This window comes from Balaenoptera acutorostrata, chromosome 10 (genome assembly GCF_949987535.1).
Source record: "Balaenoptera acutorostrata chromosome 10, mBalAcu1.1, whole genome shotgun sequence".
NCBI lineage: Eukaryota > Metazoa > Chordata > Mammalia > Artiodactyla > Balaenopteridae > Balaenoptera > Balaenoptera acutorostrata.
In genome coordinates, this window is record NC_080073.1 from 21,714,691 (window position 1) to 21,740,392 (window position 25,702).

The window sequence follows — 25,702 nt, forward strand, 5'->3', positions numbered from 1 at the left end:
AGAGGAGATTAAATATCATAATTTATTAATAGCAGCTACATTTACTGAGTGCCTATCAGGCTTTATGCATTCATTCCACTTCAGTGGTTCTGAAGCTTTATTTTGCACAGAATCATCCAAAGCTTAGTAGAAGGTTGGGGGTGGGGCCTGAAAATTTGCATTTGTAACAAGTTCTCTAACGCTGCTGATGTGGCTGATCAGGGTTTATATTTTGAAAACACTATGGATTTCATTTAATTCCAGTCTTACAAGGTGAACATTATCATCCCCAGTTTACAAATGAAGACAGAAGTGCCCAAGGTCTCATAGTTAATCAGTGGAGAGTTAAGGATTTAAACTGTTGCTTCTGACTCTAAATCGCATTCTTGTCCCACTCCAAGAAAGGATATATATATATATATATATATATATATATATATATATATATATATACACACAAGTATTTTTGAACATGGTTGTTTTTCTGTATCCAGCCATCCAAACAAGCACACGCATGCGCGCGCGGGGCACACACACACACACACACACACACACACACACACACACACCTATCTATCTACCTACATATCTACCTATCTATCTCTGACTCTGGAAGAAAGTATTCCAAAATTCTATCACCATTTATCTTTAGGTGATGAGATGCTTTGCATATACATAAATTGTATAAACAAATAATGTAGTATAAACAAATAATGTATTACGTCCGTATTCTCACACAGCATAATATTATACACTAGTGTTCCCTAATTAAGTGTATTTAATCAAGATTTTAATTACAAAGATGTCTTTGAAGCCACGGGAGCCTGGCACAGGCAGCCCCACCAGCCCCGCCTCCTCCCCTCCTTCCCCGCCCCTCTTTGTCGTCCCCGCCCCTTCACCGGCCCCCGCCCCCTTTGCCGGCCCCGCCTTCTCCCTCCCAGCCTCGCCCCGCCCCTTCGCTCCTCCCGCCGTGGGGGTGCCTGGGAAGAGGCGGAGAACAATATGGCGGATGGCGAGGAGCCGTAAGTACCCGGGCTCTGCAGGCGCCCCGGGCCGGGCTGGGTTGTGAGAGAGCGCGGCGGTGGGCGGTCGTCGCCTCCACCCGGGGTCCCCCCCACCCTCCGCCCCGTCCCCTCGCCCCTCATCCCCTCGCGGCGCCCAGTGTGTAGCGTGATGCTGACCCTTCTTTTATTCTCTCTTTCTTTTAGGGAGAAGAAAAGAAGGAGAATAGAGGAGCTGCTGGCTGAGAAGTTAGTGCTGCCGGGAGGCCGGGGCCCTCTCCGGGGACCCCCGCCTCCCCCCACCCCAGGCCTAGGGGACCAGCCGCAGCGGGCCCGGGGAGCTGGGAGGGGGGCACCCGGAGCGCAGGCTGCGCTGCCTCATCCCCCGACCCCCGCCCACAGCCCCAGGGGCCCGGCGGGCCCTCCTGGTCTCTGTTTCGGGCGGGAGCCGGGCCCGAGTAGCGCGCACAGATCCCGCGCCGGCCCGCCGGGGTGCTTGACCTAAAGGGCTTGCGGAAGGACCCTTGCGCCCCCCTCTTCCTCCATCCCAAATTGTCAGAGCCGTGACCTTGTGAGAAGGGAGTCTTATTAAAACACATGAAACGGACACTAGGCCGTTTTGGGTCTTTCGTAAACACTGAGACAATAGTATTAATTGCAAACTTTTTATGAGAACTTTATGTCAGGTATTGTACTAAGCACTTCAGTCATTTGTGCAAAATCATTGGCTCTTAAAGGAGAGTGTTGACTCCAAAGAGCTTATTTTCTCCGTTAATTACACACCCTATTTCATATCAGATGCTTAGTTTTGTGCAGGTGAGACACGTTTAAACGAAGTGTTTTCCACCCTGGGCAACACCACATATTTTTTCTTCCTCCTTACGTGGGAGGGGAAGAAAGTACTCTTGCAGTGGGCGTGGTGAGTTAGTATTAATTTCTGGGTCAATTCCCAGTAGCAGGGCCTTAGAGTCTTTAGGTATTTCCCTCAGAAAGTTGAATTTCAATTGCAAGAGGACTTGGAACAAGTTTAGTTTCACATTTCTTATCACCTTTCATTTCCTTTCCACTTTAAAATGACAGCCACAATTTGAATATTTACTATATACCAAGTATTGTACTAAGGCCTCTATGTGGATTATCTCTTTATCCTCATTCTGACCTTAAGAAATAGGTACAAACAAGCTACAGATGAGCTTTATGACTCTTAAGTAATCTGCTCAAGGTCACAATGCTATTAATTGTAGAACCAAACCCAGCTGTGACATCAAAACCTATGGTCTTTATTGCTAGGCAATACTTGGTACCTTTTGTAAAAATTGGATATACTAATATGTTTAAAGGTAGAAATTGTGGGATTATAGGAAATTTGAAAAAAGTAATCACAACGAACATGAGTCTTGCAATGAGTAGAAAATACATGTATTTTGTTAGAGGAGTCCCTCATTACTCAACTGTATGTTCTAAAAGATTTCTAGATGGTAATGCCTATCTGTGGCATAATTATAACCTAAAACATTCTTTGTGTTTAGTGGCAACAGAAACCGCTTCATAGTCCTAAGAGATTCTTTTTTGAAAATTAGGACCTCTCAGAGAAAAATGTGTGAAAGTTCCTCTCATGAAAAATAATCTTTAAGTCTCACCTTTCAAACTTGGAAAGGACACATGAATTGTGTTAGATGTCAAGCATTAGGATTCTGGAAATGGAGGGTTTTTTTGGATTTTGTTTTTCCTTGTAGCTTATATTTCCTGTTCTAAGTGTGTTCATAGACCAGATTGGGCAGTTTGCAGTGATCTTTAGTAAATGACAAATGTTTAGAAAGCCCATTTCTCACCGACTGACCAGTATCCCAAGTTTGATCTTAGGTTGTTTTAGGAACCCAGAAACATGTCGACTGACTTATTTCCTCAAACATGTGCAGTTCTTACCTTTAAATAAACTGTATAATAGCAAGAAAAAACATTAAAAGCATAAGCATAACCACATGGAATATTACCCTTTTTATTTGAGCAGGTCTGGTGTGGTTACCTTTTCATTTGGGGAAACCTTAATAGTTGTAGGTGTGGCTTTTTCATACTGATCTTTGCAGCTGAATTTACTGTGTTCTGTGCAGAATGGCTGTTGATGGTGGGTGTGGGGACACTGGAGACTGGGAAGGTCGCTGGAACCATGTAAAGAAGTTCCTCGAGCGATCTGGACCCTTCACACACCCTGATTTCGAACCGAGCACTGAAGTGAGAAACGTTTATTTTTAAATAACTCCTCTAATAGTTTTATGTTTCAAAAACAATAAAATGCTTCCTTTTTAATTTACTCTTATAATAAAAATACTAATAAAATTGTGTTAAGTTATCTTGAAATACTAAATGGAATATTTGCAACTGATTTTATTTGAATGACTAATATTTGAGTTGTTTTCACATTTCTCATGTAATATGTTGAAAATTTTCAAGAGTAAAATGACTTCGTAACCTCCTAAGTTATACTTCACTTAAAATTCCAGTTTAAAATTACTTTTGAGACACACCTTTTTAGCCCTGCTATGAGAAATTTAATTTTCACAGGAATATAGATGTGCTTGTTTAAATTTTGAAGTTTATTTGAAATGAGCATCTTTGCTTAGAATTGAATATAATTAATTGCATGTTAAAAAAGTATAAAAAATATGTGACTGCTGTATAATAGAGGACTAGAATTTGGAACTGGTAGTGTCTGACTTAAAGCAAATGTTCAGTTAGAAACAACTTGTTTTTTATTACAAGGTAGGAAATATTCCTTTACAGTAAATTTTACAGTAAATTTTTGTCCTTTTGTATTGATGAAGAGATGTTTTGAAATAGAAGTATTGTGCTGCTCCTAAAATTAAGGTTCAGACTCTTGGGTTTGACTCATTGTCTTATCTGAATAACTTTTCTTTCCTTGAATCTTGGACAGAATTGACAGTATTCTCCATTTCTTTGGATAATCCAACATATTTTCTTGTGCTTCTGAATATTTTTTTTTTTGGCCTCATAATTTAAGATACTTCTGTTCAGTGGTTGTTTCTGCTGATAGGCAATATTCTAAGAGCTTTGTCTGTTTTTTCTTCCTGTCATCTTATGTTTTGTAAGTTTAACCCACTGTATTCAAAAGCAGCTATTATTGTTCTTGCCTTTTTTTTTTTTAAAGACCTCTAAACACCTTGTGCAGTGCTTGATCTTCAGTTCTTAAAATTTTTACACTTTTCTATTTTTAAGAAGTCAGATAAATAATTTAGTTTGATGCTTTCCATCCCTTTCAAAATTAAAAAGAAAAAGACAGCTCTTAACTAGGCGTAGTTTTTCTTGTTAGAAATGCTGTTTTTAATTTCATACAATAAAAGTCAATTTAAAAACATTAAAGTTGGAACTCTCAGAAATCGTTAGGGTTATAGAATTTCTGGTTCTACCTTGTTCATAAGTTTAATATAATTTATTAACTACAGAGGTTGTTCTTTATCATCAGTTGCATTTTTCATGGAAACCTCAGAAGCTATTTTATGGTTTGTTGCTTTATTGATGGTACTTATGGTTTTTATCAACTAGATTTTAATATGCCTTTTCGTTCTTTACAGTCTCTCCAGTTTTTGTTAGATACGTGTAAAGTTCTAGTCATTGGAGCTGGCGGCTTAGGATGTGAGCTCCTGAAAAATCTGGTAATATTAATATATAATATGAATTTTTTTCTTTATGATAATTAAACCTTTTTCCTTTTCTGTCATTTCTTTGTTATGATTGTTAACCGTTTCTCCTGAGCCTTTGTTAGATAAGTTTAGCAGGTCAAATTCCAGATAGTAATTAAAATGACGATGTAACTTAACTTTTTAAGCCCTAAAGTCCTCGGCTATAAAGTCGTTAATAGAAATTCTTACTTCTCTTTTCTTCTCTGCTTTTTATCCAACAAATCTTTGTGCCTCCTCTTGCAAAGAGCTCATTAATTCAGTGAAGTAAATAACAAAACTGGTAACTCGTATTTAACATGTAATTTCAAAGAATTTATTATCTCTTTTGTCCCTCAAAATAACCCACTTAGGTGGATAGGACACTGTCTCATTTTATATAGAGGGAGACACAGGTTCAGGGATGTTAAATGACAAGTTTTTTCTGGATTATGGTGATGTGCCTGGAATCCAATCCAGGCCATCAGTTCTTGGTCAGGTGTTTCACTGAACCGCTAAGTCATTACATGATCTAATCATACAGTAATTTTTTTAAGACCATATGGTAGTATACCCATAAAATTTGGGGGAGCTAAACCTTCTTCTTTTTTTTGGTCAATCTGTTTTAAATGACTGTTATCTTAAAAGAGGGTACTATCTAGTGAAGCTGTTTCTATATACTGGTTGGAAATACATACTTTGTGACTTAATTAGTTTCACTGACTTTTTTTTATTAATTAATTTATATTTATTTTTGGCAGCATTGGGTCTCCGTTACTGTGCGCAGACTTTCTCTAGTTGAGGCGAGCGGGGGCTACTCTTCGTTGCGGTGTGCGGGTTTCTCATAGCAGTGGCTTCTCTTGTTGCGCAGCACGGGCTCTAGGCGTGCAGGATTCAGTAGTTGTGGTGCACGGGCTCAGTAGTTGTGGCTCGCAGGCTCTAGAGCGCAGGCTCAGTAGTTGTGGCACATGGGCTTAGTCGCTCTGCGGCATGTGAGATCTTCCCGGACCAGAGCTCGAACCCCTGTCAATCCCCCTGCCAATGCAGGGGAATTCTTAACCACTGCGCAGCCAGGGAAGTCCGTTTCATTGACTTCTGACAACTACAGCAGTAGCTCTTTACAAGACTATCAGTTTATTTAGCAAAAATGGATAAGGGAAGAATTGATGTGCAGCTGTTGTATGCCAGCCTTATGATTAGTATGTGGGAAAGTGGAAATGCTAGATCAGGCTTCTTAGAAAATGAAGCAGGTAACAGCCAGATGAAGGACCTAAAAAGTCAGCCTTGGGACCAAAGTTTAAATATAAACAGCCACATTAATTTTGCTGGGAAACACTAACATCACTCCGAGGGAGACTGCAAAAACTTAATACGCTTCATGGTAGTCAGTTATGCTGGGTTCTTTGGGCATTGTAAGCCATCATGATCTGTGTCCTTAATTTGAAATATCATTGGGAAGACAAGTCTCTCACAAAATAAACAGCAGCATGTATGATATGCTCTGTGATAGGGTGCCAAAATGACAGTACCTTATCAGACATAAATACCCTTGCAGTATGAGAACCAAAGGATTTATGGAGGACGGGCAGTGGTTTTGTATGCACAAATTGTGTGCACAAATCCCCTAAATAGTTAACTTTTTCCAAAGCTGTTATTTGCAAATGTGATAGATACCAGTTTTAAATGTAAAGTAATTGGAGATTAGATCTGAAGAGTAGTCATCCAGCAACTTTAGGAGTGGCCTTGTTATTTATTGCATTGTAATAACCTCTTGCTCAAAAAAAGAAGAAAACTAAGTGTTTTCAGTTTTACCACTTGTTACTTTGCTTGTTTCACACATAAATACAAAAGAGATATACATACATGTTTTTTCAATTGATTGTAAGCCCCCAAAGTCTCATTCTAAAAAAAAGGATATGACATTAATATTATTGATTGAGCAAATATTTATTCAGCCTCTTTCTCTGTATACCAGGTACTGTTTTAGATGCTAAAGCTACAGCATCGAACAAGACAGGTGATTGTATTTGTGGGGCTTTTGCTTTAATGGAAGCGAAAAGACAAGTAAACTGTAGTATGTCGGATGGTAATAAATGCTATGGAGAAAGGAAGGATGGAAGATATCAATATATAGCCTGGCGGGAAGGGAAAGGGTCCACAAAAAGGTGCTGTTTGAGCAAAAAGGTGAGCAAGAACATTCTAGGCAGAGGGAATATCAGGTGCAAAAGCTGTGAAGTGGGAGCATAACTGTTTATGTTCCAGGAGGGCAAGGAGGTCATTATAGCTGAAGCAGAAGTGAGGAAGGAGGGGCATTTTCTGGGAGGATATCAGAGATAATGGGAGGGGCTTGGAGTGAGTATCCCAAAAGGCTTGAGGTGCTACTGTAAGAAGTTTGCCTTTTACTCTGAGTCAGGAAGTCATTGGAGAGATTTAAGCAGATGAGTTGACTCTATCTGACTTTAACCTGGATCACTGTGGCTGATGTGTTGAGAACAGAGAAGGAAGCTGAGAGGCTGGTTAGAAGGTGCAGTCATCTAGGCAAGAGGTGAGAGTGACTTGGAACAGGATGGTAGTACTGCAGGTGGTGAGAGGTGGCCAGGTTATGGACGTGTTTTGAAGATGGAGTCAGCAGGATTTGCTGATGGATTGGTGTGGGACGTAAGAGAAGGGGAGGAGTCAAGGATGACGTGATAAGGTTTTCGCCCTGAGCAACTGGAAGGATGGAGTTGGCACTCACTGAAGTGAGTGGGGCTGGGCAAAAAACAGATTTGCTGGTTCTGGTGAGCAAGAATGATTGGCTTTGGTTTTGGAAACTGTAAAGTTTGAGATACCTGTTAGATGATGCTTTATCTTATGAGATTGTCTGAAATCACCAGAACTAATAAGCACAAGGGCACTCCAAATTCTGGCCAGTAAATTAGGAGTAAAACTCATGAGTGTGGTGAATGGGAAACCAATTTTTAAAAAGTGTTTACATTCTCATGAGTGGGGTGGCCAGGTGAAGAACGTGTTTTCAGGAAGGGAATTGATCCACACCCTGCCAAACACTTGAGATGGGTCATATCAGAGAGTCTGAGAGCTGGTCATAGGAGGTGGCAATGTGGAGGTCACTGATGACCTGACAAGTGTGGTTTTCGGTGGAGTGATGGGAGTGAAAGCTTGTTTACAGCAAGTGCAAGAGAGGACTTTGAGAAAGAAAGTATGGACAACTCTTTTGAGAGTTTCTTGCTATGAAGAGGGGCAGAAAAATGGGGAAATTATTGCCAAGTGATTCAATTTGATTACATAAGTAAACTGACCAAGACCAGCAAAGCATAATTGATTTTTGAGATCTATTTTTTTTTTAATCTTTTGCTTCTGCTGGTAAATTTGAACAGTGGTTGTACTGTTAAAATATGTGGCATTATCATGGAAACACAAGAGTTTGTTGCTTTTCTCTAGCTGTTTGATTGCTTGCTCTTGACTCTACTTTTAAGATATTTCTTTTACATGTGCAGTGTATATACTTATGTGTGTGTGTGTTTATAATATAATCTTATAGTTATTTCTGAATGGCGGCATGCTTACGTAAACTAAGATAAAGCTTGTAGGAATTACTTTCAACAATATTCTGAAAAAGAATAGCAAATACAGTTAAGTAGTAAGACTAGTAAAATTAAAATATCTAGCAGCAGCAGCAGGAAAGCAACAAACTTTACAAACGTGTTCATGGGATTATGAAACAACTATAGAAATTTTGAGTCATTCTCTTTTGGATATGGACTATTTAAAACTGAGTAGTTATACTTTTTTGACCTTTACAAGAACCCTGAATTTTATATATCTTGTAAGACTCTTTAACCATTGAAAACGATTGTGCAGAATTTATTATTGAGAATTTGTAGATTTAAGACCATTGAAAAGAAATTTTAAAATTTCAGATGTGAGGAAACTTCTGCTTAATTGGATTTTTTTTATTCCCACAGGGCTTGTCTGGTTTTAGACAGATTCATGTTATAGACATGGACACTATAGATGTTTCCAATCTAAATAGGCAATTTTTATTTAGGTAAGTTTTAATATCTTATTTTAAAATTGTGATAATCATTTGAACTTGAGTACACTGCAGTTTAATAATTTTAAAAACCACTGAGAGGATAGCACTAATTTTATTAAGAAAATAAATACACTCCCATCTTAGGTAAAATTTTGCAGCAAAATTTTGGGCATTCTGGTGAAAGCAGTTTTGTAAGCAAATATATGTTTTTGTTGTTTTTAAAGAAATCTCCAAAAGGTGTATGTGATTTTGGGGTGATTGTGCCCTGAAGACAATGAGTGCAGCTCTTTTCCTTCTGTTGATTTCATAAGAGAACCATAACTGTATATTAGGCCCTCGTGAGATATATTGGTGGGGACTTATGAGCCAAGATTTGAGTGGTGACTCTGGGGCAATGAAGTCGTGACAGAGTTTGAACTTTTTATAGAAGGCGAAAGAAAATGGTGAGTTAAGGAGAGAAAACCCAGGAGCAAGGGAAATGGAACAAAGAGGGATAATTACCTTAGGCATACATGACATACAGAAGGCAATCTAAGAGCAGCTTGTTTGAAGTGACTTTAAAAACTGGAAGTAGGCCTTATATGCAGATATGAGGAAAAGTTCATTAGTAAATTTTAGTATGTAGTATTTAGGGGCTTGAATGGCTTAGATAAATGTATCTATTTGTTAATCAAAGAATTATAGATACGGAGAGATAATGACTTTTTTCTCTCTCTCTGGTGCTTATAGAGTACTGACAGAAAGCACTCAAATAGTCCTAGGTATGCAGGATGAGGTTGGGTTAGCAGAAAAAATAAAATTAAGTTTGTGGAAAATCTTAAAGAGATTGAAGGATGGGTTAAACTAAGTCAAGTTAATAAAGTATTGTAATTGTAGTGTGAACCCTACATTTAACTTTTAAGGTTTTTGTTTGTTTGTTTATTTTTTTAAACCTCGAAATTTCTCTTCTCTTGATAGAAAAAGTTTGTGGACCCTTTCCAGTCTGACAAATTTTTAGTGTATGACTGCTCTAAAAAAGACACCACTGATTGGGAGATTGGGATTGACATATATACACTAATATGTATAAAATGGATAACTAATAAGAACCTGCTGTATAAAAAAATAAATAAAATAAAATTCAAAAAAAAAAAAGGAAAGAAAAAGACACCACCAAATTGATTGGTTATTGATAATAGGCCATGCCCTTTAATTTTGGGCTGAAATAATGATTGAAGATCATAATGACAGTTAACATTTGTGGAGTGCTTAGGATATATTAAGTACTTTCTAAGCTCTTTATCTATATTACCTCTTTTAATCTCAGAGCAAACCCCAGGGTAGGTACTTGTTTTCCAGGTTAGGTAATTAGGCCACAGTGTCCTGCAAGTATGATGTATGTAAAAGGCCATTTTGCTCAAAGTGCAGTTTTTAGGTAGAGCAATCTAATCCCCTAATTCTGAAATGATAAAGTAGCAGTTCCCAAAGAAACCATCTAGGAGTTCTTTTATTTGGGATCTATTATGAAAGCACATACAATGCACAACCTAAAAGATTCTTGAAACTCTATTTTATCATCTTTACACACCTAAACAGCTCTGTCCAGAGTAGTTGAATGCAGTACTGAAATCAAGTTGCTTGACTTATGCTAGAGCCTCTTCTATTGCAAGTTAGGACAAAGTCAGAATAATAAAACTCTTATCAGAAGTTTTGAGTCAAAAAAGCATACTGCTTTATTAGAGAGGAGAAAATTGACCTGTTAAAGCATTTTTTTAATTCCAATTTTAAATAAAATATGATTTCTATTAGGCACATTGATTTTTTAATATTCGTTTATTTTTAAAGTGTTTACTCTGTGCTTAGTAGGAAGGAGTACAAAGAGGTAAGAATATGGTAACTTTCTTCCAGTTGTTCATAGTCTAGTATGATAGACCTATGTATATAACCAAAAAATATGTTGTGAAAAAGTAGTAATGAAGAACTTGTTATGTATACATGAGGGAGTGATTTGTTTCTGTGAGGAGAATGAGGAAATATTAGGAAAGAAAATACCATTTGTACTGAGGTTAGAAGAGAGAATTCCTGTCCTTTCCTGTCTGTAGCTATGGTTATTATCTAGGAATGACCTTTTGAGGTCTTTTAATTTTTACCTTCTTGAAAATATTGGTAACATTTGCAATTTTAGATAATGCCTTTGGAATTATTCCTTCAAAAACACGGTTATGCCTTCTTATGGGACACAAAAGTTACTACTTAATCAGCACACATGGGAAGAAGGGGATAAATGAACGTTCTTGCATCCCTAGGACCCCTCGAATTTATTTCAGCCAAGACCTGCATAGTAACACCTTGAAGTTCTGGGGTTCAGGGCAAATACTTGGAAATCTCTGGATCTGGGATAATTTTTTACATTGGGAAACACAATAGTGAGAAGTGGCTAGGAAACATGCTGTTATTATGCTTTATCTTAAAAAAAAGCACTGTTTATATTTTTACTTAAATACTTAATTAGACTTGTCAATACTTGTAAATACTTAATTTGGAATATCAACAAGGGTTGACATTCAGTGTTGAATGACTAATTTTTCATCAGAAATACTTAGGTAAAAATATTCCTCTAAATAGCCTCCAAATAAACTCACCATGGATATTTTTATGTGTGAAAGTAGATTATGTAGATAATCTAGATTTATATTGTGAATGATAATTTAAATATAATTTTTCCTGTAGGCCTAAAGATGTTGGAAGACCTAAGGCTGAAGTTGCTGCAGAATTTCTAAATGACAGAGTTCCTAATTGCAATGTAGTTCCGTATCCTTTTGACAAATAAGTTACTTAATACTTAACTTTTTGAAGCTTTTTATTATTATTATTATCATTATACAAGAGCTATTTAACATAGAGAATACAGATAAGCAAAAGGAAAATAAGCAGCAGCAGTAAGCTTATTACTGTGATATCTGCTGGTAACACTTAATTTAATGTCCTACCAATCTTCTCTTTTTAAGGTTGTATAAATTTTATAAATGTAGCCAGTGCCATCATTTATTTTGCCTTATTGCCCTTAATTTCAGTTTCGGTTGCATATCTCCACTACTAGACTCTGAGTTTGTAGGCTGGATCCCATTGATCTTTTTTTTAAATAAATTTATTTATTTGATTTTATTATTTATTTTTGGCCGCATTGGGTCTTCGTTGCTGCACACGGGCTTTCTCTAGTTGCGGTGAGCGGGGGCCACTCCTCGCCGTGGTGCGCAGGCTTCTCATTGCGGTGGCCTCTCCCATTGTGGAGCACGGGCTCTAGGCTCGCGGTCTTCAGTAGTTGTGGCATACGGGCTCAGCAGTTGTGGCTCACGGGCTCTAGAGCACAGGCTCGGCGGTTGTGGCACATGGGCCCAGCTGCTCCGCAGCATGTGGGATCTTCCCGGACCAGGGCTCGAACCTATGTCCCCTGCATTGGCAGGCGGATTTTTAACCACTGCACCACCAGGGAAGCCCCCCATTAATCTTTGTGTCGCCTTACCATAGCAGGCAAAGTAAAGAGTCAGTATATTATTAGTTAAATAGAAGGTGTGTCAGAGTAAATATATTTTTATAAGAAATATGTTTTAAAAAAGGACTGTTCACACTTTGTTGATTCCCACACCTTTAGATCCAGGGAACTTTTAGTATTTTATAGAAATTTAGGAAATGGGATTTGTTATGTTGGAAATACCACAGGATACAAAAATCAATTGTATTTCTCTATACTAGCAGTGAACACATGGAAAGTGAAATTTAAAATACAGTGCCATTTACAACCACTCAAAAAAAGGAGAAATACTTAGGTGCAAACTTAACAAAATAAGTATGGGTCTTGTATGCTGAATACTGCAAAATGCTAATGAAGGAAATCAAAGGAGATCTAAATAATGGAAAGATACTCTATGTTCAGGAATTAGATGCTTCAGCATACTAAAGATGTCACTTCTCCCCAAATTTGTATACAAGTTTAACATAATTTCTATCAAAATTCCTGCAATTTTTTTTGTTTCTCCAGACGGGATTATTCTAAAGTTCATAGAGAAAGGCTAAGGAACACCTAAGATAATACTGAGAAAGAATAAAGTCGGAGGAATCACTAGCCAATTTCAAGAGTTATTATATAACTACAATAATCAAGACTGTAATATTTCCAGAGAGATAGACACAGATCAGCAGAACAGAATAGAGAAACCAGAAATAGCCATGTGCTAATATGGCCGATTTATACTCGACAAAGGTGCAAAAACAATTCACTGGAGGAAGGATAATCTCTTCACTAAATTCTGGTGGCAAAAAAATGAATCTCAAACATCAAAATTACAAAAATAAACTGAAAATGGATCATAAGTTTAAGTATAAAATGTAAAACTGCAGAACTTTGGAAGATAATATAGGAGAAAAATCTTTGGGACGTAGGGCTTGATGAAGAGTCCTTAGACCACATTAAAACATGATCCATAAAAGAAAAAAAAATGGTAAATTGAACGTCATCAAAATTATGAACTTTTACTCTGGGAAGGATCTTGTTAAGAGGATGAACAGATAAGCTACACACTGGGAAATACTTAGGAAGTAGTTATCTGACAAAGGACTCATCAAGAATATATAAAGAACTTTCATAATTCAAAAGTAAAAAATAAACAGTGCAAATAGAAAATGGACAAAAAATATGAAGAGAGATTTTGCTAAAGAAGATAACAAAAAGCACATGAAAGATGTTCAGTATCACTAGCTATAAGAAATCCAAATTATGATCACAATGAGATATTACTACACACCTATTAGGGTAGCTGAAATAAAAAATAATAATAAATGCTGGCAAAGATACAGAAAAACTGGATTACTTGTACATTGCTGGTGGGAAATATAAAATGCTATAGCCATCTGGAAAATAGTTTGGCTATTTCTTAAAAATTTGAATATGTACTTCACATACGACTCAACACTTTCATTCCTGGGCATTTACCTTGGAAAAATGAGTACTAGGTCTACATAAAAACTTGTTCTCAGATGTTCATAGCAGCTATATTTGCAGTAGCCGAAAACTGGTAACAACCCAAACATCTGTCAATAGGTGAATTGTTAAACTGTGGTACAGTTAATACCGTATATACAATATACAATTACTGTACTCAGTACAATAATACTGAGCAGTAAAAAAGAACTAACTAATGAAATACAACTTGGTTGGATATCAAGAGCATTATGCTGAATGAAAAATGCCAATCTTAACAGGTCATATATTGTATGATTGCATTTTTATAGCCTTCTTCAAATGACAAAATTATGGAGATGGAGAACAAATTAATGATTGCCAGGGATTAGGCATGGTGGAAGGGATAGGTGTAACTATAAAGGGGTAGCAGGAGGGAGATATTTTTGGTGATGGTATAGTTGTTTATCTTAATTGTGGTGGTTACACAAATCTACATGTGTTTAAATGACAGAGCTTTACACACACATTGTACCTGTGTCACATTTGTGGTTTTGATGTTGTACTATAGTTATATACGATGTAACTGTTGGGGGAAACCAGGTGAAAGACATACGGGACACCTGTGTACTATCTTTGCAAAAATAAAATTTAAAACTGCAAATTCAGGTCCTTATAGGGAGAAAGAGGGGGGAAAAAAAGTGTGCACACTCTTTGTCTACCCCCATTATTAAGATCTGGGAAACTGGGTATTTTGTGGAAATCCAGGAGGTGGGATTTCTTGGTCTGGCTCCTGCGTCTGCTATTTTTGTTCTTCCAGTGTTTGCTCTGGTTCTCTTTTGACCTTTTCTAGCTTTTCTAGCTGCAGCTTATGCCTCTTGTTTGCCTGGCATTCAAAAGGAATAGAGGTCTGAGTAGGTGAGGGCTAGAATTGAATGTATTTTTTATAACTTTATTTGTAGGCCAGAATAAAAAAATCTAGAGCAAACATGTATTGTCCCTCTTTTCTCCATTTTGCTTTCTAAAATATGTAATGCATGATTTGTTTTAGGGGAGTGTAATTTATATGTTACTAAACAAATTTGCTTCATTAGAAAAGTTAAAAAAAATTTTTTTTGGCATACATATGCTGTTCAAATGTTAACTACTATGATTCACACCCACAGCCAATTTTGAATGGGGTTCCCTTGGCACCCTCCAGGCTGGGGAAGACTGCAAATATGGTGTGGGTTGGGTAAAAAGAGAGTCTTGGAAAACTGAGTTAAATGAGAGAGGAAGAAAATTCATCTTTCCCCCCCTCCAAGGGAAAAAGACCAATAACAAATCATTAGCACCTGAAAAAGCTATTGGAAACATGTTTTCTAAAAATTAGCTTTGCAGTAACTTTTTTTAAAATTGACTATATCTGACATACAACACTATAAATTTAAGGTATACAGTGTGTTAATTTGTGCAGTAAATTAACTTCTAAAATCCCCTTTCTAAATGGGAACTATAATGTGCCTGTTCCCTTCACTAAACAAATGTTTATTGCCTCTCTACTTGGTGCTGGTGGTTGAAGGTACACATTCTGTTTTCCCAGGGCTTATGGTTTTATATAAGAACTGAAGCAGAGTAGAACGTATAACAGAGACACAGTTATAATGATACAGAGGTTTGGAGAAGAGAGAAACTACTCTATGTGGTTACTGGAGAGTAGTGTTTAGAAAAAAGGTTTTTTATGGGGTGGGATTGTGTTCATTTTGTCAGATTCCTTGAATTCCACTGCTTTGAACATTGATGACTTATGTCTTATTTTAAATATACATTTATAATTTGATCCTTATGGAATTGTTGAATTCATTTGACAAGTTAAAAATTTAGCAGCTTAAGTTCCTTTACTTATGTTCAGACATTTCAACAAGATTCAGGATTTTAACGACACTTTCTATCGACGTAAGTTTTCCGCTTGAAATTAAATTCTCACTAAATTCTTCTTATTTTTTTAGTTGCTATTTGTTTGAAGATTGCTAGCTATTTGAAGGCTGTTTCTTTATTTGCTTTCATTTCTTGGTGTTGGCTTTTCAGGAATGTTGTTGACTGAATAGAGAATGACACCGTTTTAATTCTTAGTTGGCACCATTAGGTGCATTTTTGTATGCTCTCTTGAGTAAGGATTACTCAAGGACTAGAAGCTGTGTGTGTGTGTTTCATAATGAAAAGTGGTTTTTTGTATGTTTCTTAGAAATTGTGAATTATTTTGTGCAGCAGCATTTTAAAAAACTTAACTGGCATTTTTTTTCTCGTAGAATTTCATATAATTGTATGTGGACTGGATTCTGTCATTGCCAGAAGATGGATAAATGGCATGCTGGTAAAGACTTAGTGTTTTTACAGTTCCCTGAAGTTCTTCCCGCTGCTCTTAACGTACTAAAAATGAGACTTTTGTGTCATATTTTTGAAAAATCCGAGTTTATTCAATTTTCAGTAATAGGTGTAGTTCACTGTTTATTGCCAGTCATTAATTTTCAGGTGAAGATGTAAATTGCTACTAATGTAATCCCTTGGTTTGTTATATTATTACTCAGTAATGTGATTGACTTACGGAATTACTAGATAGTATTTCCCTTTTTTTGAATTCTTATCCCCCTTTCCTTATAAGCCCTTCAAATAATTTTCCTAGATATCTCTTCTAAATTATGAAGATGGTGTATTAGATCCAAGCTCCATTGTCCCTTTGATAGATGGGGGGACAGAAGGTTTTAAAGGAAATGCCCGGGTGATTCTGCCTGGAATGACTGCTTGTGTTGAATGCACACTGGAACTGTACCCACCACAGGTAATCACAAAAGCACCCACATCTGTTTTATAGTATCTTGGGGTAGAATAAGGGTTGAATTATTAAGACTAGTCAATATTTAGGATTTTTTAAAAAATTTATTTATTTTTGGCTGCATTGGGTCTTTGTTGCTGCAGGCGGGCTTTCTCTAGTTGTCCCGAGTGGGGGCTACTCTCTTCACTGCGGTGCACGGGCTTCTCATTGTGGTGGCTTCTCTTGTTGCGGAGCACGGGCTCTAGGTGTGCAGGCTTCAGTAGTTGTGGCAAGCGAGCTCAGTAGTTGTGGCTCGCGGGCTCTAGAGCGCAGGCTCAGTAGTTGTGGCGCACTGGCTTAGTTGCTCTGCGGCACGTGGGATCTTCCCTGACCAGGGCTCGAACCCGTGTCCCCTGCATTGGCAGGCAGATTCCTAACCACTGTGCCACCAGGGAAGCCCTAGGATTTTTAATTAGGGGTCCACTGTGCCACCAGGGAAGCCCTAGGATTTTTAATTAGGGGTAACCATATTTTAAAAATCTTGCTAAGAAGAAAGATGATAAAATATGACATTTTGCGCTATTTGAGGAAAGATATAGACTGAATATCATCATTTTGATACTGTTCTCATAATTCATTTGTATTATTTTTTTTATTTGGAGACTAGAGATCAAGAGATCAATTACAAAGTTATATGTTGGGATAGAGCTGTAATCTATTTTCTTTTGCCTGTATTGTTTCAGGGAGATAAAGATACCAGGAATAAGAATGATATTTCTAAAGATGGAGCTCTTTAATCTGCATACCCACTTTAAAGGGCATTTAGAATTCTGATTTATAAATATAAATAACTTTATTAGTATCTACTTGGAATTGATTTAACTCTGTGAATTTGTTCTTATTTTGGCTAATTTTATATCTTCAGATATGAATATTAGGTAAACATAATAGAGTACTCATATTTGAGAATTTATTCAGCCCTTTCCTTCCCATGTTCTAACAAAGCTTAAATTTATATACTTTGTAAATGTAGGGCAAACCTATTTTTTTAGGCAAATCAACTTAAGTGAAGTGACTCAGATCCTCTGTGTTAAGTTTCAGAAGCATTATTAATGGTATAAAATGTTTTGTTTCTGTAAGTGGAAGGCTAAAATGAATTATAAGAGAGTGTTACAAACTAGATCATAACTAGAAGTTACATTTTAAAGTAATTTCTTGTTTAAAATCCACTAAAAAAGGCAAACTGTGGTTTTAGGTTAATTTTCCTATGTGCACCATTGCGTCGATGCCCAGGCTACCAGAACACTGTATTGAATATGTAAGGATATTGCAGTGGCCTAAGGAGCAGCCTTTTGGAGGTAATAAACCTAATTTCATAATCCAGAATTACATAAAATGTTTGTCTATATCATTTATTTGGATAATTACATTAAAAATAAGTTGATTTATGTTTACATGTTTCTGTCTTCCCTTCCTTTTTTTCTCCTCTGACAGAAGGGGTTCCATTAGACGGCGATGATCCTGATCATATTCAGTGGATTTTCCAAAAATCCCTGGAGAGAGCATCACAATATAACATTAGGGGTATTACGTATAGACTCACTCAAGGTAAGTTAGTGAATTGTCATGAATTATGATCTTAGGATGATTCCTTTTTCAGGAGGTGGGATGCCTTGGGGGAAATAATTGATGTGATTTCAGATAGTACTGTCCATTTGGGATTCAGTAAAGGTGCCCCAAATTTGGTAGGAGGGAACTGAGTTCACTAGAATCCATACTACTTCTTAACTAGAAGGAATTTAATAAAATCGTTAAATTTTATTTACTTAGGGTTGGAAGAGGAAGAGGCCCTAAGTCATCCAGGTCGAACCATTTATTCACTTCATCTTTTGCTGAAGAGCAATTATCCCTTCCTGGGGCAGTCTATTTCACATTTGGACAGTATTGTTAAGACAGTTCTTCTGTACGTTGAGCAGCAATCTCCATCTTTAGTGTGGTCTGAGTATTGTCCCAGAGTATGCCGTATATACATTTAATTCTCTTTTAAGTAATAGCCCTTAACGTATTGAACCCTCCAAATCGTTATCACTCCCATCAACCTTCCTAGTTCCTTTAACCCTTTGACATGTTTCATGACTCAAGTTCCCATCATGTTTTTTTCTAACCATATTTTAGTTATCCATACTTCTCTTAACTATCCAGGTGAGAATGCAGTGCTCTAGGATGGGTCGTATGATAAACTTCTGATCATTGATGTAGTCTTAGAGGAGAGCAGACTTTTTTAGTTTTTATTGTTGTTTACATTGGTGCTCTACTTTTGATTCTTTCAGGTTACTGCCTGCTAAAATCTGGAAGTTTTCTCCACATATACAATTGCTAAGCCACATCTCCCTATTACAGATTTGGCAGTTATGGGGGGGGGGTGGTAGTTTTTTCTTTTTTTCTTTTTTTTTTTTTTAATTGTATAGCTACTTTATTTATTTATTTATTTATTTTTGGCTGTGTTGGGTCTTCGGTTCGTGCGAGGGCTTTCTCTAGTTGCGGCAAGCGGGGGCCACTCCTCATCGCGGTGCGGGGACCGCTCTTCATCGCGGTGCACGGGCCTTTCACTATCGCGGCCTCCCCCCGTTGCGGGGCACAGGCTCCAGACGCGCAGGCTCAGCAGTTGTGGCTCACGGGCCCAGCTGCTCCGCGGCATGTGGGATCCTCCCAGACCAGGGCTCGAACCCGTGTCCCCTGCATTAGCAGGCAGACTCTCAACCACTGCGCCACCAGGGAAGCCCCAGTTTTTTCTTTTATACTCAAGTATAGGTCCTTATAAGTTTATTCTTAAATTCAACCAGCTTTTCTCTCTTTATGTATGTATATTCTTTTATGCCTGCCAACTTGTGTATTCTTTTTAGCTTCATATCACTTGTTGTTTTGATAATCATATGCTTTATCTCTTTTCCAAATAATTAATTAAAAATTTTAACAAGACTAAACTAGCTGAGAACAGACATGTGAATCATACTTCTGGTCAGGCCCTTTTAGATTTATCTCCTTGTGTTGATCATAGCTTCTTGAGTACCTCATGTTTCTTTGTCTTGTTCACAAGGATGTCATGAAAGACCTTTCCAGGTGCTCTCCAGAAGCCTATCCTCCACATTTCCTTGGGTTGCAAAGCTAGTCACAGTAACTAAATGACATAGTCTTGTGACTTGTCTCAGTGAACAATCATAATGCTCAGTTTTAGTGATCAGTGTTTCCTAATGTAGATACTCTCAGTTCACCCTTCCTAGAATTTTGTCCAAGATCGTCAAGTTCACCAGAAAGAGCTTTGTCTTTGTGAAAATCTGCCATTTCTCTCCTGTGATTATTTCCTTATGTTTACTAATGTTCTGGTTTGTCATTTGAAAATTCCATTCTTATACACTCCTTGTTGCTCTTACACACTCCTTGTTCCCCTCTTCTGACCTGCTTTGATCCCAAGCATGATCCCACCTTAGAGCTTTAATACTCCTGATCCTAACACCTGGAATGCTCTTCCTTGGATTCCCCTCAGGGTTGGCTGCTTATCCCTCAGGTATGAACTGCACCATTTCCTGATCATTCAACTGAAAATGACTTCTAAGCCATTCACTATTTTACCTTTTCATAATTGCTCAGAACTAATGGTAGCCTTGTTTTTCTATGCGAAGAATATTTCATACTTACACTCTGATTCATCCCTGTTCTGGGGGCCTTTGCCCTTGGTGTTTACTCTACAGAATTGCTCTTTCCCCAGGTCATTGCATGGCTGGGTCCTTCTCATGGTTTAGATTTCAGCTCACATTATCACCTCCCGAAGGAGGTCTTCCCTGACCATCCAGTCTAATGGACTCCTCCATCACTGTAAGAGCAGATAATTTTTTTTTTACTGCTCCTCTGTTCAACACCTAGAACAGTGTCTGGCGTATAGTGCACATTTATTTGCTAATTGTTTGAATTAAAAAATGAATTCTCTTTGTCCTGATCAGGAACTATATAAACTCATTTCAATATGTAGTCTCATTTATCCTTCCATACCTTTTAGCAAGGTTTGGTGCGTGCTTCTCAGCCTGAGGATGGAGGGCCTTGACAAGGAATACAGAAGCCAAATTGGAAGTGAAGTCCAGAGTTTTTGAAAAGGGGTGGGGGACAGGGGCGTATCTTTATCATTTTCACATTGCTTTTATTGGACAGTGTCTCTTCAACTCCTCCCTGTTTGTGACTACCTGTTCCTCCTTCCAGTACGTCCTGCTCTATGTGGTTCACTGGAGAGCTTCCAGTAATCATGAGGTTAGCTCCTCCCTATTTCTCCTTTCAGAATTAACTTTTTAAAACAGCTTTCCAAACTTAACTGCCTTCCTTTCACGCCTTCTTAGATATTTCCCTTTTTTTGGAGTTTTTAAAACCTGCCTCCACTGAAGTCTTGGGAACACATCTTTCAGGGCTCTCTCATGCTCTAAGATAATATGGCTACTTTTCTCTGAATTTTTGTTTTCTAAAATGAACAGTACAAATATAGTTACAGAATGTTTATTTTGTACTTAAAAAAATGGTTTAAGGTGGGGCTTTGTTCATTCCTAATTTGTGGATACTGATATGAAAAATGTGGGGTAGAAATAGAGAACTACGTTTAATATTTTGTGTAGTCCATATTGTAGAGTGAAACAAAATGATTAGGCACAGTTTTTCTGTTTGTTTTAAATTTTTGTGAATAGAACAGCTGTAACTATTAGATGAGGAAAAATTAGGTAACTGTTATTCTCCTACTTTATTTTACTCAAAGCTTACTGAGTATAGTATAGTATACTGTATCGGTTAAGATTTTGCACTTCAGGGCAGAGCTGGGTTCATATACCACCCCTATCACTTATGAGGTATATAGCTGTGGATGTTGTTAATTTCTCTCAACCTCATTTTCCTTATCTTTAAAATCAGAGTGATAAGACTAACATGATGTTATGAAAATTCCATAATATTTTATTTAATCTTCATACTGTTCCTGGAACAAAATAAACACTCTACTTTTTAGCAGTTATTAATATATTATTGTCTCATCTTTATATGAAACTGTGTGAAGAATTTACTATTCTTTCCTACTGTAACTTGCTTAAGATTCTGAACATGATAGAAAATAATGTGAATGTGAAAGAAGGTTGTTTCAGTTAAGCTTAAGTCTATTTTCTGACCTGAAAGCCTGAAAAATCAACTTATGGAAAATGATATTAAATCATCATATTGTCTAATTTAAGATACCTACTTTTTAAAAGAAATGACCATATTTTAATCAGTATATTTTTTCAGGGGTAGTAAAACGAATCATTCCTGCAGTAGCTTCCACAAATGCAACCATTGCAGGTGAGGAAAAATGGCCACTACTTAATTTTGTTTTCTTTCCTTCAGGTTTTGATTCAATACCTAAATTGATATTTCTGCAGCTACTTGATCTCAGAAAACTGGTGTTCTGGGAATTTGATTATCTTCTTGGGTGGATGGTGGTATAATCAAGCTGTCCCAAAAACCACAAAACAAGCTATTGGACCCTGTATATATTTTTTCTTACATTATATCATAGATAAAGTGCTCTGTAGTAAGGGGACATTTTAGTGCCATTTCTTTTTAATCAGTATAACAGGCTGCACAGTAATCTGAAGAAGAGGGAGAAAAACATGAGGTGGTACTCTGTCATTTGGAGTATACAAAACAAATATAAAATGTTACTTTCTCAGTTTTTAAAAATAAGAGTGTTTATATATGTATTTTTCTATCTACTTATTTTGCTTTTTTAAATTTATTTATTTATTTTTGGCTGTGTTGGGTCTTCGTTTCTGTGCGAGGGCTTTCTCTAGTTGCGGTGAGCGGGGGCCACTCTTCACTGCAGTGCGCGGGCCTCTCACTATCGCGGCCTCTCTTATTGCGGAGCACAGGCTCCAGACGCGCAGGCTCAGTAGTTGTGGCTCATGGGCCTAGTTGCTCTGCGGCATGTGGGATCTTCCCAGACCAGGGCTTGAACCCGTGTCCCCTGCATTGGCAGGCAGATTCTCAACCACTGCGCCACCAGGGAAGCCCTATCTACTTATTTTGTAATCAATAACCTTGTAAATTTATCTGTACTGATTTATAACTGACTTTTAAAAAAACTTCTAATTTTAAATGTCTAATTTTCATTGAGTTAAAGCACTTTTATTTTCTCTCCGCTTTAGCTGTGTGTGCCACTGAGGTTTTTAAAATAGCCACAAGGTAATGGGTTTCATTTTTAATATATTTGTAAATCTGTTTTGATCTGGCTCAATTACATAAGAATGAACATTTTTTCATTACAGTGCATATATTCCCCTTAATAATTACTTGGTATTCAATGATGTAGATGGACTGTACACGTACACATTTGAAGCAGAGAGAAAGGTTAGTAATAGTATACTAATGAAAACTTTTTTGATCATGCATATTTTTATTTTTAATTAATTAATTAATTTATTATTTTAAAAAATTTATTTATTTTTGGCTGTGTTGGGTCTTCACTGCTGTGCACGGGCCTTCTCCAGCTGCCACAAGCAGGGGTTACTCTTCATTGTGGTGCATGGGCCTCTCATTGCGCCGGCTTCTCTTGTTGCAGAGCACAGGCTCTAGGCGCCCAGGCTTCAGTAGTTTTGGCACGTGGGCTCAGTAGTTGTGGCTTGCAGGCTCTAGAGCGCACGCTCAGTAGTTGTGGTGTACGGGCTTAGTTGTTCCGTGGCATGTGGGACTTCCCGGACCAGGGCTCAAAACCGTGTCCCCTGCATTGGCAGGCAGATTCTTAACCACTGCGCCACCAGGGAAGTCCCTGATTTTTAAATATTAATTACTGGCTGGAAATGTGAATGAAATTGCCCACACCCTTTCTAAGTATTTTCTAGCTTCCAGAACCCTACTTACTGATATATCTTTTGTAATACTGTATCCTGAAATAAATACTGTATAGCAAAATAATTTAGGAAAAATGGCCCTTTAGGAAAAGCAGGTTTTAAAACATAAAAATTTGTTCATAGGGAATATGCATGATTATAAAACAACTTGATTTTCATTTCATCATTATAAAGAGACTGTTATTGCTACATGTGCCCCTGTGATTTGTGTTTTATTTTATATCTAGGAAAACTGCCCAGCTTGTAGCCAGCTTCCTCAAAACATTCAGTTTTCTCCATCAGCTAAACTGCAGGAGGTTTTGGATTATCTAACCAATAGTGCTTCTCTGTAAGTGTTCAAGACTTTTGTTATGTTGTAGAAGAATTTTTGTGACTTAAAAACTTTAAAAACTAGGATTGTTTTTTAAAAAGTCATCTTTGATTTTTTTTTTCTTATAATTTAGGCAGATGAAATCTCCAGCTATCACAGCCACATTAGAGGGAAAAAATAGAACACTTTACTTACAGGTGATCAGTGTTCAGTTTTTATTTTTTCCCACAAAATTATATTAAAAGTTTAATTTCACTAATGTGCTTTACATTATTGTTTTCTAGTCAGTAACCTCTATTGAAGAACGAACAAGGCCAAATCTCTCCAAGACATTGAAAGGTATTTTAAATGAGTATATTTACTAATACTAATCAATTTCTTCTTTTTTTTTCCAGTAAAAGTAATAAATGCTTCTTCTAGATTTGCTCTTAATGCTTTTAAATGGTGCTACCATCCTACTTATATCTTTAGCAACATTAATAGCGTTTATTGCTCTTTTAGTAGAATATTAAAAAATCTCTAAGAAATCAAATATAATACTACCTTGATTAAATAAAGAGAACTGAATTTTGATGTTTATCTAGCCCATGATTCTTTATAGTTTGTATATGTGTGTATTATCTATTTTGTTGAGTTTTTTTGCTTGGGTTAATTGTACTTTTTTTCTTTTAGAATTGGGACTCGTTGATGGGCAAGAACTGGCAGTTGCTGATGTCACTACACCACAGACTGTACTGTTCAAACTTCATTTTACTTCTTAAGGAAAAGAAATCTGCACATAATAGAAAACTCATGAAAATATACTTCATGGATGCTAAGAAATTTAATAGATGTCATTTTTAGCATTAGTGTTGCTGGAATTTGACTTTTTTTTATATAATGAGCCACTGTTTTTTAACTTTATAACTTTCCCTTGAAGACAGAATTTCGGGGTTGGTGCTTGTCAGCATTTTCATTAGTAATATGGAAAATGGTGCCTGGAGAGAGAGATTATGAGCAAATACATTGCTTCTTTTAGAGGAGGAGGCAAACACCCTCTTGCATATGAATTTTGTTATGGTCAAAGAATGCATTCTTCAGTTTTCATTTGAGCGCCCACATATACAAAAAATGTCCCTTTTAAAAAATAAGAAAATTAAGTTTTAAATAATGTTAAATACTACAACCTGACGTCTAGAGCATATTGAACATAGCCTACTTCTTGCTTGATCTAATATTCACTTAATTGTGGCTGTCCAAATGAATATTATTGCAAAAGTTATCTTGTCCGTAATAATTTGTAAATGGTGTTATAGCTGAATACCTGTGCATGGAAATGGGAAGTATTTTCGTGTGTTTACTTGCAGTGCCATAGAGGCCAGTATGCCCAACATTAAAGCCAAGACATGGATGTTTAAAAGAATTTAATGTTTAAACAGTTATCACTGATGCTTTCACACTATTTATTAATAAAATCATATATTGTCTATTTTTCTCACTGAAATTTTTTAAAGTATATTAAGGATAGTAAGTAGTTCTGTAGTAAGGTAGAAATAATTTTTAAATATGTAGCAGATTTACTAATACGAAAATTTTATGGTACTTGAATTAATACTTTAGCCACAATAAGTATCTACTGATTTAATTTTCTCTAACATAATAAGGTAATGAAATGGAATGACTATATTTTTATATTAACGCCTCTTAAAATGCTTTTCTCCCCCTCCTAAAAGACTAAGGCTTAAAACAAAATTAAGCATAAATACTAAAAATGAGTTTTAGTATCATAGTGTGGGAACATGTCGTACATGTTCTCTGTTTTTGACTTGGATGGCAGTTTTCTATTTAAAAGCTTTATGATTACATGTCACTGGGTTAAATTTTCATTTATTTTTATTTCTAGCTCTATATTGACGAATAATTTGTTTCATTATAAAATCATATGGCATAAATGTATATGCTTTCCTTAAAAAGTTACAGATTCAGTTTACAGGTGCTACAATAATTCTCCAAGTAGCCTTGTGAGAAGGTGATAATATCTTCATCTGAGAGCTGAATAGTTTTAGAAAGTTTAGGTCATTTACC

At 36.8% G+C, this 25,702-nt stretch overlaps 1 protein-coding gene across 3 annotated transcripts in view; it reads left to right on the forward strand.

The window, feature by feature from the left end:
* The window catches only part of UBA3 (ubiquitin like modifier activating enzyme 3), a 28,440-nt gene extending 3,336 nt beyond the window's left edge, over nt 1-25,104 (forward strand). The window contains exons 1-18 of one of the 3 annotated variants that reach the window (XM_057555662.1): nt 931-1,001; nt 1,188-1,229; nt 3,092-3,212; nt 4,571-4,651; nt 8,620-8,702; nt 11,400-11,480; nt 15,518-15,561; nt 15,915-15,979; nt 16,289-16,444; nt 17,673-17,775; nt 17,912-18,025; nt 21,728-21,781; nt 22,627-22,663; nt 22,747-22,828; nt 23,556-23,656; nt 23,772-23,835; nt 23,923-23,977; nt 24,311-25,104. In XM_057555662.1, coding sequence (XP_057411645.1) covers nt 982-1,001; nt 1,188-1,229; nt 3,092-3,212; nt 4,571-4,651; nt 8,620-8,702; nt 11,400-11,480; nt 15,518-15,561; nt 15,915-15,979; nt 16,289-16,444; nt 17,673-17,775; nt 17,912-18,025; nt 21,728-21,781; nt 22,627-22,663; nt 22,747-22,828; nt 23,556-23,656; nt 23,772-23,835; nt 23,923-23,977; nt 24,311-24,399 — 1,392 coding nt within the window. In that variant the 5' untranslated portion in view covers nt 931-981 and the 3' untranslated portion in view covers nt 24,400-25,104. Of the gene's footprint in view, nt 1-930; nt 1,002-1,187; nt 1,230-3,091; nt 3,213-4,570; nt 4,652-8,619; nt 8,703-11,399; nt 11,481-15,517; nt 15,562-15,914; nt 15,980-16,288; nt 16,445-17,672; nt 17,776-17,911; nt 18,026-21,727; nt 21,782-22,626; nt 22,664-22,746; nt 22,829-23,555; nt 23,657-23,771; nt 23,836-23,922; nt 23,978-24,310 lie in introns of those variants that run through there. The other 2 variants (XM_057555664.1, XM_057555663.1) reach the window with 2 other exon arrangements.
* Nucleotides 25,105-25,702: the final 598 nt, after the last annotated feature.